At 35.8% G+C, this 16,152-nt stretch overlaps 1 protein-coding gene and 1 long non-coding RNA gene across 5 annotated transcripts; one reads left to right on the plus strand and one right to left on the minus strand.

Annotated features, from left to right (window-relative positions):
* The first annotated feature begins 1,137 nt into the window (after positions 1-1,137).
* LOC145623919 (C-type lectin receptor-like tyrosine-protein kinase At1g52310) lies at positions 1,138-15,727 on the plus strand. Of its 4 annotated transcripts, none has more exons than XM_081676833.1 (5): positions 1,138-1,269; positions 1,607-1,759; positions 2,426-2,869; positions 12,729-13,299; positions 15,007-15,727. In XM_081676833.1, the coding sequence occupies exons 2-5, from the start codon at positions 1,633-1,635 to the stop codon at positions 15,545-15,547; spliced, it is 1,683 nt and encodes a 560-aa protein (XP_081532959.1). In that variant the 5' UTR covers positions 1,138-1,269; positions 1,607-1,632; the 3' UTR covers positions 15,548-15,727. The 4 variants fall into 4 exon arrangements, with proteins under 4 accessions (XP_081532959.1, XP_081532960.1, XP_081532957.1 ...); XM_081676834.1 differs by having other exon boundaries at positions 1,191-1,269; positions 1,610-1,759; XM_081676831.1 differs by having other exon boundaries at positions 1,212-1,294.
* On the minus strand, positions 7,841-8,345 carry LOC145623920 (uncharacterized). The gene is made up of 2 exons (XR_014110305.1): positions 8,254-8,345; positions 7,841-8,137 (listed from the first exon to the last, which is right to left on the minus strand). It is a non-coding gene; the product is annotated as an uncharacterized LOC145623920 (long non-coding RNA).
* Positions 15,728-16,152: the final 425 nt, after the last annotated feature.

The raw sequence follows: 16,152 nt of genomic DNA on the forward strand, positions 1-16,152 counted from the left end.
TTTTTTTAAAAAATTGAACTCCATGTGGCCTTTTTTCATCTGGGCTTTCTGTATTGGGCATGGTGCACCTATTTCTAGGTGCACCATGGTGCACATAATACTAATTGCTCCACATGATCATTGGGTCGTAGGTAAGGTGGGCTTAGGTTCGGTTTGGGCTCAGTTTAATATTTTGGCCATAACTTATTCGTTATAACTCGGATTTGGGCTTATAATATATCGTTGAAAAGCTCTTTTCAAGACCCATCCAAATATTCAATCATTGGACCCAGATTATGGACCAAAATAAACTGGATTAAACATTTTATAAAAAGGACACGAAATGAATGATTTTAAAGGACACGAAATGACTTATTTTGGGTTTAAAGGCACGAAAAGAGGAAAACAAGTTATGGTTTGGGGAAATGGGCTAGGAATTTGGTTGGTTTATGAAATGAAAATATGGATTTGAATATGGATTTAAGCACTCCAAAGATTAAATACTCAACCCGACCAATAATGGCGGTGAAAGGTTGTTCATCATCGGATTTGGTTTTGGGGAGACATTTTTAGGTATCTACAGCGGCGCAACCAATATGTCTCTCTTACACCGGATCGGAGATGAAATTTGGGGGAAAATGAAGTAAAAAGGGGGGAAGGTAACTTCTCCCTCCTCACTCCTCTCTTTTTACCCAACTTCATTTTCATTTACCATTCTTTTATAATTCCCCTTTTTTTTCAAATAATATTATTTTATTTGAATATTGGGCACAGCCGCACGGGGGTGGATAAAATTTCCTCATATTTCATAATAGGATTTTGATTATTTTTGACAAAATTGATTGTCATTTAGGGGGTGTTTGGTTCAAGCATATTAGGTATAAGGTATGAGTTTGGAATGACCAAAACCCATACCTTGTGTTTGTTTCTAGAAATTTTATTTTTCAAACCCATACCTCAAACCCCCAAGGTATGGGTTTTTGAAACCCAAGGGGGGAGGTGGGTATGGCTCATACCCATACCTTTAGTTTAAAATTAAAAGGAAAACTATCATTCCTAGATAAAAACCAAACACACAACCCCATACCACCCAGGTTTCATTCCTCGTTCCAAACCTGTACCATTGTTTGAACCAAACGCCCCCTTAATGTTTTTCAATTATATTTCCTTTTTACCCATTTTGATCGTTTCAGTTTTCAGTCTTTTCACCTTTAAGCTGCGTAGCTGCACCACTCCCCTCTCTCCTCTCCTCCACTCATTCGTACTCTGAATTCTCCATTGAAACAACTTGTGAGCTTTCTCTCCCATTTCATGAGTTAAGATTATTTATATTACTACTGTTATTTATAATCTTGAAATCAATTTTACAATCTAGTCAATTGTTAATTTTATTGTCAGTGTAGTCAATTTAGGGTTCTTCGGTGAATTATTGAACTACAATTTGTTATAAATTCTAGAATTATGAAAGATTATAACAAGCGTTGATCTCGTTGTTTGAATTTTGCTATTCATGTTCTTAGATGAATTTAACGAAATTTTTGCTTATAACGAAATTTTTGGAGCTTACTTTGATGATTGAGTCAACTTTACTTTGATTATTGAGTCAATTTTGGTTGCTAATGTGCAGCAGGCTTTGGTGTAAACTACCCATTGATGTCAGAACAAAATCATGAAAATGAACCTATTTTCCCTGGGCCTGGGGCGGCTGCCCCTCCTGCCGGTGATCAGGGATGGGCCCGGCCTCGTCATCACCGGAGTTTGCTTGCTTCACATAAAGCAGGTACAATATATATGCTTGCATATTATAAAATTGAGTTGTGAGTCTTTCTAACCTTTATTTCGGATATTATAGGAAATGTGATATTTGCTTATGGTAGGATAGTTTGATTATGCAAGAGAAGTTAGATTTTGGCAGGTGAACTTCTCTTGTGCTTCTAGGAAGTGGAGAGTTTTAAACTACGATATGCAAGAAAAATGATGTGGCATTCATGATTTTTTTTAATAACTGCTGTACAACATAAAAGCTCACTCAACTTTAACTCTCTTTGGCCAAAAAGATACAATCATTGCATATGTTGAGATATGCCTTTACGATTGCATATGCATTAAATTTTGAGTCAAATGTGATATATGTACGTGTATGACAAAAATATCATGAAAACTTCAATTGAGATACCAAGTGTATGAAAACATCAATTGAGGTAACAAAGTTTTATGGGATATCCTTATTTCAATTTGTAATGTGAGTCCAAGAATGAGTACTTAGTGCACTGTAATAATTTGTGAGAGAATGATAACTAATGCAGTAATGCTGGTGTGACTTTTCGTTCTCTTTTTTATTCATTCACTTGTTTTTGTTATTTTTTTTGTAAATAAAATTGTGGGTTATCATATTTGTTGTTACTGTTTGCTTAAAGCTGTTGGTATTAATATCTGATGTTACTAGTATCTTTTTTCTATAACCTGCATGTAGGGCATTGCCTGTCTGATTGGATTGTCAATGAAAACAAGACTAAATGCTTCAAGTGCATATCAGACTTAAAGTCTTGGGATGAGTCAGAGGCCTATTGTAAGGACCATAGAGGACACTTAGCATCTGTGTCATCGCTTCAAGAGCTGAAATTTGTTCAAGACCTGTGTAGAATTAATGTTGATGGTTGCTGGATTGGAGGACGAGGACAATCTACTTCTGGGCACAGTTGGATGTGGTCTGATCATAATTCTCTGCATAATGACTCCTTTTTACCCAAGGTGCAGCATGGATCAAATTGTGGCAACTTGTCCTGCAATAATGGAAGTGATTCATGTTCTTTGTTGTCCTATGGGGCCGTGCCCATTAAAGCTGTAGGATGCAACCATTCTCATGCTTTTATTTGCACAGTTGATACAGGTATGGCTTGACTCTGTCTTATCAATTTTCTCTTGTCTTGTCCTGTGTTAGCCTTGGCACCTTCCTTCAGGAATATTCTTTGGAATTGCATTAGTAGAAGGGTATAGAGGATAATTATTTACCTTCAAATAGACAAATGCTACATAGTCTTTAAAAATGTTTACTGCATAATTTGTAGTATTTTTAAAATAGACAACAGATATTGCATGCCATCTTATTGTAATGAAAATCAGTCACACCAATGCAACTCACTATTTCAAACTATTAAAAAAAAAAAAAAAAAAATCTCTGTGTGACTGCCAAAAGTGCTTACATCATGGTCTAACCAAATGCAACAAACAAATGAAAGCGCCACATAACTTCATCTTAGTTGTACATTCTATCCAGAATCCCCAAACTCCATGAACATGACTAAAGCAAGCATGTAGGTTTTATATGAAAAAGGCACCATATGCCAGAAAATGTGTAAGAGTTTATTCTATCTGCTTAAGAGAACATGCAGAAAAAATTAGTCATTTATTTTGGCTGCTGATGACTAATTTTTCATTCCAAGGAGATATGAGAGTAATAGGTGCTAATGAGGAGCAAGTCATATTGGTAGAAATGCCTTTACAAGGAAAGGAATTGTATCTTGTGGAAAGCCTGAGCAGTTCTAATTTTGTCAAAGGAATTGAAAAAGGATTTCAGTTGAAAGGAAACTAGTGAGGTCATGTGTGTTTCTTTGCCACCTAGCCTTATAAGATATAAATTTCAAGGGACACGTGTACCATAGTTATATAAATTAAAAACCAAAACTGAAGTGTATGAGCATGGAAAGTACATATTAAAACCAATTTCTCAATTAAATATCATTTCAAAATTGATTTCCTATTCCTAAACTCCATTCTATTCTCCTGCTATTTTTTTTTAGAATGGATTGCTAAGACTTTAGAAAAGATATATGACTAGGTACTAAGAGTCTAAGATAGGGGCTTCGGTGGGAAAATGACGAAGAAAGGAATACCACCTAAGTATATTGACCTAGTTTAGGATATGATATCAAGGGTTTGTTATAATGATTAGTTTACAATGAAGATCAAATGATCAACCCCAGCTCTTTGTAGCTTTTTGGATAAAGTTACAAGGTGTATCCAAGATGAGACACCGTGGTGTGTGTTATTTTTGTTTGATATCAAATTGGTGGATGAGGCTAATGCTTGGGATTAATGTTGAGTTGGAATGTTGGAGACATAATTTAGAATCTTGAGGGTTTTGGCTAAGTAGGAGTACGAAGAATGGGTTAACTATTGGTGAACAATATTATCACCTCGTACCGATTTTACAAAAAAGTGGAAATATTGATGAGGATGTAACACATAGAACTGATTTGGGAGCTCATGGGTTAATATGTGATCATTGCTGATTTGCTGCCTTTAAGGTTATAAGGAAAATTTATGGGATGACAATTAGACTTATATTACTTCATGGGTAAAAAATGTTCGCAATTAAGGGACATGTTAAGAAGATAAGTGTAGTAGAGATGCAGATGTTGATACAAATGTGTGAGAATACCTTAGAGGAATAATATTCGGAATGTAGATTTTTGAGAACATGGTTTTTGGGTGTCATGGTTAATGACGTCAATTCTTGAAATGTTAACATGTAACAATAAGTCAATAACACCTAGAACTTGTAATTCCATGAGTACTTTATTCATTATTAATCAACTTTAACCAAACTGTTTGATGTGGATCTCAGCCCCTTGTTTAGTCAAGTTTTTAGAAAACCCACAATTCTGTAATAAAAATCCAATCTTGAATAATTTCTTGAATATCGAATATAAACAAACCGATATTTCTCCTCACAAGATAACTTCTTAAACTTATAATTCGAATTCCCAAATTTAATTAAACCACTTTTGGATGCTAATTATTATGAGATTAAACTCTTAGCCTACTCCTAGATACTAAGTGTTTAATATTCTAATCTTCAATCAACTCCTTGAATTGAAAACTAGCAAATAACGTTTAAGCAAAAGCTAAACAATCAACTTTTATTATGCTGAATTTTGTGTACTTGTTATGTATTACAAAGCCACAAAAATCCCTTATTTATAGACAAAAAAACTAACTAATTCTAAGCCTAATAGGACTAGGACAAGCCCCTAGCTTTAGCTCCAAGTAACCTAAGTGGAATAGGAATACTAAACCTACTTACATTAGGAAACTATCAAAACCAACCTACTTGGCAGTTTTTGCGATTTTAGTTTTAGCCTTCGTTGACTGACTAAATGAACTCCGAGTCTTGTGAAACCACTTCCATTGGTTAGATGATATCCTGGCATTTCCAAAAACATGTTATAAGGCATATGTTTTCTTTGAGCTTCAAGTCCGTATCTGTAGTTCCTAGACTTCTACGAAATCTAACAAAATCGTAGAAACATAAGGAAACTTATAAACTAGATGATAAAATAAAGCTTAAGCGCTTAAACTAAGAAAAACCCTTTCAAGTGAAAGTTAAAACTTGCAAGCAAAATTCTAGAAGAAACTAAGTATAAACAATAAATGATGCATTTCTTTCCTTATTTGGGTAGCCTATATTAAAGTTATCTAGACCTTCTAAAAAGGCAGACCCTTCCAAAGAATTTATTTCTTGATTCACATCACTGTCTTATTTTTTAACCCACATTTAATTAAATAAACCCTTATATCATATGTTTTTACCCACTTTTAATCAACGAAATCCCACATTTTTATTTTGGATTATTGTGAAAAAACACCTTATAAAATTTTTCTTGTTAAAACACACCTAATACCAGGATTTTTTTGCGAGAACAGACCTTAGGGCGGTTTTAGGGGGATTGACTTGGTTTTCCGGCGTTGACCATCACGTGAAGGTCACGTGCCGACAACCTTCCTTTCTTTTCCCCCTTTTTTCTCCAATTATTTTCTCTCCTCAAGACCACCAACCACAACCTAGCCAACCCAGCCAACACCGACACCACCGTTTAACCAACCCGACCGCTAACACCACCACCTATCAACCTAGCCGCCATCACCCGCCACCCAAATCATTCTAAACCCACCACGTACACCATACAACACCCACCAAAACCACAAGATCCACCATGAAAACTACCCATAAAAAACCCCAAGCATCTCCATAAACACCCCTAACCATCTCATAAACAACCTTAAACATCTTGACAAAAACCCTTAACACCCTAAAACAAAATAATAGAGAGAGAAGAGGGTTGGTAGTGGTTTTTCCCCCTTTCATACCTCCAATCGAAAACCCTAAACTAAGGTAAATAAAAAAAACGACGAAATTAACAATTAATTTTATTAAATTTAACAACTTATCTGCCTCACAATTAGGTTAATTAAGGTTCTTTGCAGCAATTTGAGCAAAAAATGGAGTTAACCCATTCGATTGATAGACTTTGAAGGTTTGTTGCTAGGAAGAAAAGAGGAGAGAGAAAGTAGTCTAATTAGAGGGGAAAGGGGAAAAAAAGAGAGGAAGGGGTTTTCTCAAATGGCTGGTGATCAGGTGTTGGCGGCTAGCTTGGTAGTTGGTGGTGTTGGCGATAGGGTTGGCTAGGCGGTGGTGTTGTTGTCGGCGGCTAGGTTGTGATTTGGTGGTTTAGAGGAGAGAGAAAGTAATTGAAGAAAAAAGGGGGGAAAAGAAAGAAAGAGTATTGGCACGTGACCTTCACGTGATGGTCAACACCGGGAAACCGAGTCAATCTCCCTAAAACCGTTCTAAGGTGTGTTCTCGCAAAAAAAATCTTATTTTAGGTGTGTTTTAACAAAAAAAAAATTATAAGGTGTTTTTTCACAACAAAAGGGTTATAAAAGGTGTTATCTGACAAAATTTCCTTTTATTTTTTTACTCACTTTTAATCAACCAAAACAAAATGAAAAGGAAGTTGCACTAAATCAAAAGGTTAACCAACAAATAGGAGCAAGGGTTGTACTACTTTTTCTAAATCTATTGATGATTGCTTTGACTTTTTAACATGAAAGTATTTATAAAAATACTATTCCACTCATGGGAGTGTTTTTTCTTCTTGATAAATAATTATAATATAGTGAACACGATTGATTCAACGTTTTCATGTTTACTCAGCTATGATTCACACACTCAGCTGCAAATAAAAATCAACTTTCCACATATTCTCTCTATAGCTTTTGTAACTCTTGACGCGTTTCCACACCTTATTTGACAAGTTGCCAAAAGTTTATGTCTTTCTGATCCTATTTTTTTTTTTAAAAAATCTGTTTCTTTTTGCTTTCTACCTCCCTGTTTGGGTGAGGGAAAATCTAATGTATCCAATTTAGCATTATTGTGTCGATATTTGTTAATCGATCTTGTTTTGGTTATTTATGAACTGGATAATTGGATAATAAATTAAAGGAAGAAGATTAAGATTGATTAAGTGGAAATACATTTAGTTTAGGATAATTGATCAAGCATTCAAGTGGCCTGATTCATTCCCACAGTAGTAGAAAAAGGCTCATTTGCGTCGCTCATTTATAGTGTATTTGCGTTGCTTCTACTCGCGACGCAAATGACTTAAAAGTCATTTGCGTCGCTCCTAGGCGCGACGCAAATAAGAGTCATTTGCGTCACTCCTTTATAAAGGAGCGACGCAAATGACTCTTCTGATAAACTTCTTGTTTGTTATTTGTGTCACTCCTTAATAAAAGAGCGACGCAAATGACTCTTCAGATAAACTTCTTGTTTGTTATTTGCGTCACTTGTTTATATAGGAGTGACGCAAATGACTGACTAGACAATACAAAATTGCTTTATTTGCGTCACTTGTTTGTTTAATGAGTGACGCAAATGAGGTGAATTTTTTTTTTTTTTTTAATTATAATAATTGCCTTGTATATGTTTGTAGTACCTGTTTTCCTTGCTAGTGGTATAAAGTTATATGCTAACGCTAATATAATTGAAAGGGAGTCATTGCAACTATATTGCCAAAACTTGCGGGAGGTCCTAAGACAAAACATTTGATACCATAAAGATGTTTGTACTACAATTTCCCAATATGATTTTAACAAAAGAAACATAGTATTCAGTAATCATGAAAATGCTTCAAGTATCAAAATTCAAGGGTCTGCAAACAATACTAATTTCCAAGCCCTGTGATAGATCCTAGCTACATCACAATATCTATCCAAAAAAACACCTTAAATTCCGGCAAAAGCCTTCTTTCCACCAGCAGCAGCTTCAGCTGGAATCACCTTCAACACATTGAACCTCACTGTCTTTGAGATAGGCCTTTGAGATAGGCCTGGATAATTATCAGGGAAATATGATCAAGTTAAACACTGAGATCTGTTAGAAATATACACAAATAACACAATATCAACCAAAGTGCTCCAAGAGCAACTGACCTGCATTGACCAATGATAACGTGGTCTCCTTCCTTGACACGGAAACAGGGTGACACATGTGCAATGATGTTTGAATGCCTCTTCTTGTACCTGCAAGCAACATAACAACAAACAAAATAATAAGAATACCGAACAATCACATATAACACAACAGCACTTGGGAAAACAAAATAGCTAATACTTGCCTTTGGTACTTCTTGATGTAATGAAGGTAGTTACGGCGAACAATAATACTTGCCCTAGTCTCAACTCTCAAGTACTTATTAGATTTACCCATAAATTTGCAAGAAAGTGGTTGTTTCCTTTGAATCATACTTTAAAAGAGCTTAATATTCTATCAACAATAAAAAAGATCAAGAGCTTGCTCTGCTATCAATTAGTTAAAGAGCTTGCTGTGCTATCAACAATGAAAAAGTGAAAAACTAGTACAAATCCGGAACTGAGTTGAATCTAAGTTGCTTCTCCATAAATTTTACCCTCTCTAAAGTGCATCCATTGGCATCCTTCTTTTCTCCTCAAACTAGAACATTATCCCATGTATAAATCAAACTATAAATTCTTCCCAAAGGTCAAGATACTTAGTTCAGGTAACATAGCATTAACAAAGTACAATCACACTTATTTATCAAAAAAAAAAAAAAAAGGTACAATCACACTGAAGAGACCATTTAAGAATCAACGTGATCACGTCACATAGTAGCAAGATATTGATGCCCAGCTCCACCTAAAAGCATTGGGTGATAAATAGCTTTACATTGAATCAACATCAGCAAATATGTGTCGCATCAGGGATCATGTCTTTGATTGAATTTAGAACGATTAAGAAAATATATAAGATCAAGAAGGAAGTAACAAATCTCAAATTTCTATAAATAACCTAAACCAAAACCCAAAAAGTAGTCCTCTGTCAAGACAAATGTCAAACAACCACAAAATCTGATTACTGATTACAAGAGATCACTATAACACAAGCATATCAAAATGGCTAGTTTGCCCATACTTGACACAACAATGCTCAAGTATCAATCAGTCAACCATGTCATAAAGAACCAAGACTAACAATTCTAATACACAGCTTTAATGGCTAAAGCTAAAATAAAGGCCCCTGTGTTGAAATGGATTCTAGTACAGCCTCTGCCAAGTTTTTGTTCTCTATCACAACACTTCCAACAATTGGAATGCTATCATGCTTGGAAAATCCTATCTGTTTAACACATGAAATTCAAGATACACACCAAATTGAGTTCTAACTTCTTAGACTAAAACATCCACATTGCATGAACTTAAATTAATTTTATCGAACATAATATATGTTACTAACCGTTGGTGATCCCAGAGGTGATTGTGTAAACAAAATAGAATGCCCTTGTGGAAACTTCTTGTCCTTAAAGATGTCAAGGAATTTTTCAACCGCCTTTGCTTCTTCATCGGTGTAGATTCCGATGGCCTTCTAGAATGCAATGCAATTTTCTGTCAGTTAATCTGAATACTGTTGTCCTGTTAATGGGACGATCATGGTAACCTGTGTAAATTTTTCAAATGGACCTACAAATTGTTTGCAAGCATCAAGTTAACAACTACATTTGACAGTAAGACGCTATTAAACTGTTGCAGCAACTGCAATGGGGCTCCTAACAAAGTGATTTCCATCTGACCATATCAACTCTCCGAAAACGTACCCTGCTGGCAAGCCACCAGCTTGAGCTTTTAAGGTCACCTTATAACTCTTCTCTTCTCCAGCTTTCGTGAACTGCAAAGACTTCGGTTCCACAGTGACCTCAACGCCGTTTGGTTGGGTCACACGAGCTTCATAAGTCGAGGCCTCTGCCACATTCTTAACTGTTCGAGTGACAGTGACTGAGCCAGATAGTTTAGGCACTGTGATTGAAGGGTAGTTGAAGTTCAATAGGCCACTACTTGAAGTGTTTGATGCTTGACATTTGTAGGAAGGATCAAAGGACTGGAGCATGGTTTGGTTATAGCCAAGAGAGCAAAGGAACTCTAAATAATCGCGTGTGGTTAAGTCATAGACTAGCCCTGGATCCATGGCACGGTTTGGTCTAACATGTCCTGCTCCATAGGCGAATGGATCGGCTGTTGTGAAAGATGCATCCAGCATTGGCTTCTCTGTGTTATCTTTGACTCTAGCTGCCACAAAATAAAATGTAAAATGTCATATATTATCTAGATTTTGTCCAGAAATGTTTCATATGCTCATGACTTCAATCCGAATAATAAGTAGATCAGAAAAAGAGTTGCAGGGTTACCGGTAGTCATTATAGCAGATCTTATTGCGGCAGGGCTCCATGTAGGGTACACAGTCTTGAGAAGGCCAGCAACCCCAGATATATGAGGGCAAGACATAGAAGTACCCGAGTCTAACATAAAGGAAACTCTACGCTTATGGGATAAGGTTCTTCTGTTGGACTTACTGCTCCAGAGTATGCAGCTAAGACATTCACTCCTGGTGCCGTGATATCAGGCTGCAGAGCACAAGAACTCGTCATTGTTACTTTGTTGGACATTAATACTCGAGTCCAAGTTAACATTCTCAATACTTTTTGACATTTTCATTGACATTTTCAACACATTTTCAGAGAACAAAACTGCAAACCATTTTCAGAAATTATAAATTGCATTTTAAACTAAATGAATGAGCCATTCCCTCAAACCATATTCTGAGTTCTATAGCAATTATGACTTCAATTTTATGAAATGTTTACGCATTACAGAAACACAAATCAAAAATAAAAAAACCCTAGAACAGAACTAATGAATTGGACGAAAAAAAAAAAATACAACTTCACTAAATACAAGAAATCTTACCTTAGGTGAAATAAACTCAACAAATTCAACAATGTCGAACTGCTACATTAATCAAACTTCAATTATTGTTGCTGTAATTTGCTAGAACTTCCTCGGTGTTTTTGGGGGCGAAATTAATCGATTTTTCCAGTCGAAACTTTCAGTCATTGCTCGAATATGAGGCCAGGATTTTTAATTGAATTTTTTGGGGTTTCTAGGGTTCGAATTCCTATGGTTTTGAGTAGATTTTTTGCTCAAAATGGGGGAATTTTTGTGGGAAATGCTCAATTTTTCTGGGGTTTATGGGTTCGGATTTCTTAGGGTTTTTGGTCCAAATTTTTCCTCGAAATTGCTCAATTTGCTGCCGATTATAGGTCTTCAACTTGATTGCGATTTTGAATGTTGAATTTGCTGAGGAATCGGTGTTTTTTTGGCCGAATTTGTTGGATTTAAGGGTCGAATTTGTGGGTGTTTTGGCTGTAGAAATTCACTGGAGTTGCAACTTGTTTTTTCTTTTTGTTTAGTGGAAGGTAGGCGTGAAAAACTAAGGTCAAAATTCTGAAATAACCTAAATGCAAAAGATACATTTGCGTCACTTCATTATTAAAATGCGACGCAAATAACAAAAACATAATGCTGTATATTAGTCATTTGCGTTGCTCATTTATTAAAAGAGTGACGCAATTTATTCACTCACTCATTTGCGTCACTTGTCAATAAATGAGTGACGCAAATAAGATTATTATATGCGTCGCTTCAATAAATAAGAGCGACGCAAATAATAAAAATCTGCAATACAACAGTTATTTGCGTCGCTTCTTGATAAATATGCGACGCAAATAACATTTCAGGATGGTAAAATTTAACATTTGCTTCGTTCTTTCTAATGAGTGACGCAAATATGGCGACGCAAATGTACGTTTTTCTACTAGTGCCATGAGCTAAACAAATCTAATATGACTTGCTCGATGCTTTTTTCTTTGCCTACTCTCCTTTATTTTATAACATCTTTAGATTCTCATTTCCCTTTGACTAACTGACTATCTTCCTCATCATGATACTACGAGTATATATAATGCGCTACCTATAATGCTTTATCCCTTAGGAAAATTCATAACTTTACCGAGCACACAAATTTCCACCTCGTCCTCATGGTGAATAGGTTATTGGTGTTGATGTTCCGGTATCTAACGTGATGTGAAATCTTATCCTTATGCCAGTCTTTCTATTGCTTATCAAGCCTCTTACAGAGTCTTTTCAACCTCTTCCAACCTTAGCTTTAAAAATTGTGGTTTAGGTGTGACTAGGCCTAGTTCTGCAAGGCTTAAAACCAACAAAAGGCGAGTGCCTATGTGCGCTTTTTTCTAGGCTGATTTCTGTGCTTTTGCACCTTATGTTGTTTAAGATAATTGATAAACAATTTTTATTTAGTACATACATCCTTGTAGATTCACTAGAAATTTCAGGGGCTACCTCTCATATTTTTTTCACAAGTTTTTGTTGTTTTTATTACTTTATTTCATATCAGGAAGAAGCATGAAGAATGGTTTACCATTTAAAAGTCAGTGCTTGATTTCTCGTAACTTGTGAATTTGGGAAGTACTGCATGCCATTTAATGCTTGAATGTTCTTTGAATTTCAATTGTAATAAATGCATTGTTTTTGTGTAGGAAACCAATGCTATGGAGGACAGTGCCAAAACTTGTATATAATTATCCTAGCAGTTGTTAGTGGTGGGATTCTCTGTGCCACATTAGCTGTTGTGGTTTGGTTACTTGTCTACAGACGAAGTAAAAGGCGTAGAAGGTCCCGTAGGCAATCAAATCTAGTAGCATCATCTTTAGTGCCTCCATCCTGGAAGGTCTTCACAATTGAAGAGCTGAAGTCTATTTCAAAAAATTTTAGTGAGGGAAATCGTCTTCCTGGAGAATCCAAAACAGGAGGTACATATAGTGGCATTTTAGCTGATGGTTCAAAGGTGGCGATTAAGAAATTGAAAAGGTCCAATTACCAAAGGAAAAAAGAGTTCTATTCTGAAGTTGGGAGAGTTGCACGACTTCATCACCCAAGTCTGGTATCTGTAAAAGGGTGCTGTTTTAACCATGGTCATCGCTATATTGTTTATGAATTCATAGTGAATGGTCCTCTTGATAGGTGGCTGCACCATGTTCCAAGAGGTGGTAGATGCTTAAGCTGGCCTATGCGAATGAAAATTGCCACAACCCTTGCCCAAGGAATCGCGTGAGTTCATATTCACTTTACTTGCTTTGATGCCATTATACAATTATAAATGATCCTCTTTTCCAATTATTATATGTATTGAATACATAATATGAATGTCATGCTAGACTTTATAAACGTTGGTCCTCAGTAGAAGGTTACACTGATCTGGAAATGCTTCTGGTAGACTGATCAAGCATGTCAATGTATAAATGTTATCTCCATCTTTGCTTTCTTAATCGGTAAGTGTAACCTACAACGAGATCAGCAAGACAAACAATGATTAGTCTAAACCTTCCTCCTTCCCACTGATACCCCACTGTTTAGGGGGGTGGGGGGGGGGGGGGGGGGAAGCACCTAGAAGAAAGGAAAAAGAAAAGAGAAAGGGAACACATGTATAAAAGCATGGCCTGAGACAATTATTGGGGTGTACGTGCACACAAATCCTTCCAAGGTACCTCTTCAATGTATGAGTCATTATATTGTCGGTGACTAATGCTCATATGAGCGTAGGTAATATATGTTGGAGTCCTAGTTGCTACCAACCTACCATGTACCTGCCTGCCCAAAAAAAAAAAAAAAGAAAAAAAATTAACAGACCTGTTCTATCTCTTTGCAGCCTATTTTTTTTTTTTTTTTTTTTCCCTTTTTCTTTTCTAGATTGGGTTTTTAATTTGGCGGTTTGAATTTGTGGTGTTGAAGACGTGTTATTTATATCTCAATTTTGCTTTCTCTTCTATTTGGGTGAACCTATAAGTCAAGTAGCCACTCACTAGGTCTACATTTACCTGTTGTCTCCACTTTCCATATGCTTATAAGATCTACTTCGTCTCTTACATATCCATGCTTTGGCTCTTTACTTTTATTTATTTATTTATATTTATTTATTTATTTTTCTAGATAGGGTTTTTAATTTGGCGGTTTGAATTTGTGGTGTTGAAGACGTGCTATTTATATCTCAATTTTGCTTTCTCTTCTATTTGGCTGAACCTATAAGTCAAGTAGCCGCTCACTAGGTCTACATTTACCTGTTGTCTCCGCTTTCCATATGCTTATAAGATCGACTTCGTCTCTTACATATCCATGCTTTGGCTCTTTACTTTATTTATTTATTTATTTTTTGTGCTGTGTATTGTGTTTTTGCTCTGAGTATTTTCATGGTGATGATTTAATGGCTTTGGTTTTTAATTTTCATGGCTGAATTAAGTTCCTTTATCAACTAAGAGAATGATAATTATACTTTGAATCTTTGATGAACCAATTATTAGTTATATTATTTTTTTTTAAAAAAAAGAAAATAGTTTGGATGCATGACACTTAAACCACCACTGCTGGTCCACGTATGCACGCAAGGAAAAGGTGCCAAATTCTGTTAGCTCCACTGGAGGGGCAATTCAGTAAAGCAACACTAGTTTGTTAGGCTGTTGTTTCTGTGTGGAAAAGAATATTCATCACGCTGGCTTTTGTTTAGATTATATTTGGTAGTTTCGTTCATTTACTGAGTATCCTGGTTGTTGTTCTTTTGTGGGATCTTTTGGCTGAGACTTGTCATAGATGTTAGACAGTGTCCATGCCTTGTAAAGTCACAGTAACTTTATAGTATGTATCTTATGTAAATAGATGTTTGGCGTAAATTATACGAAGTATTTGTTTCCTTGCAAAAAATCTATGGAATTTTAATCTTAGCTTGGTTTCTGAAACTGATTGTTCTACTTATGCCAATAATAGATTTTTACATGACAAGGTCAAGCCTCAAGTTGTGCATCGAGACATTCGTGCAAGCAATGTGCTTCTCGATGAAGAATTTGGAGCACATCTAATGGGAGTTGGACTCGCAAAGTTTGTGCCATGGGAAGTTATGCAAGAGAGGACTGTAATGGCTGGTGGAACTCATGGGTACCTTGCTCCAGAGTTTGTCTATAGAAATGAGCTTACAACAAAAAGTGACGTGTATAGCTTTGGAGTCCTGCTACTTGAGATTGTGAGCGGGCGTCGTCTTGCCCAGGCTGATGATTCAGGTAGTTTGCAGAGTATATTCGAGTGGGCTACAACCCTTGTACAGTCCCATCGCTATCCAGACTTACTAGATCCTGTCATATCAAGCTCATCCTCTGAGATTCCAGAGGCTGGAGCAATTCAGAAAGTAGTTGACCTTGTCTATTCTTGCACTCAAAACTTACCTTCAATGAGGCCCCGAATGTCTCATGTTGTTCATCAGCTTCAGCAGTTGGTTCCATCAGCCCCTGTTGTAGAGCAAGCTCAACTTTAGAATTAAATAAATCATATGAGTATGTCTGGCCTGATCACGTATCCTAGCAATGAAGCATTAAACTGATTTGCTCTTAACCAGAAGGCTAAAGGTCCTGACTAATATGTTTGCTTGTTTTAAGATATTATGAAACTATTGCAATACAGCATCATTATTTATAAGAAGCACCAGTTTTATTGACGCTAATCTTAGGAAAACTAATATACTCCCTAAAATATGTACCTGATCTATGCAGGTTTCCTATAATCACAATGTTAACACTTCTAAATGTCCCAAACTATGATCATGAATGTGTGGTTAACAAGTCAAACATAATATGTCGATATTAACATTTCTATAACTACAAGTCCCATAAAAAAAAAAAAAAAATCAAAGTTTTAAAGAGGAAGTGTTGATTAAATATTTGTTCAAATTGAACTTAAACAACAATTTAATGAATTTCTAATATTAAGGTTATAAAAATTGAAACACACATTCAGAGTAAAATTATAGTTGCACTCGTCAAACGTGCCTACTATAATTTTACTCTAAATGTGTGTTTCAATTTTACTGAGAGTAAAAGCTACTTTAACAAATCTTTTGAAATAAAAGGAAAATTTGTCTAG

This window comes from Chenopodium album, chromosome 3 (genome assembly GCF_948465745.1).
Source record: "Chenopodium album chromosome 3, dcCheAlbu1.1, whole genome shotgun sequence".
NCBI classification, from domain to species: Eukaryota; Viridiplantae; Streptophyta; class Magnoliopsida; order Caryophyllales; family Amaranthaceae; genus Chenopodium; species Chenopodium album.

What these genes read in the sequence shown, in the direction of transcription:
- LOC145623919 (XM_081676831.1), top strand. An exon ending in GCTTGCTTCACATAAAGCAG is followed by an intron (nt 1,760 to 2,425) that starts GTACAATATATA and finishes TGATGTTACTAG; the next exon opens with TATCTTTTTTCTATAACCTG. An exon ending in ACCCTTGCCCAAGGAATCGC is followed by an intron (nt 13,300 to 15,006) that starts GTGAGTTCATAT and finishes TGCCAATAATAG; the next exon opens with ATTTTTACATGACAAGGTCA.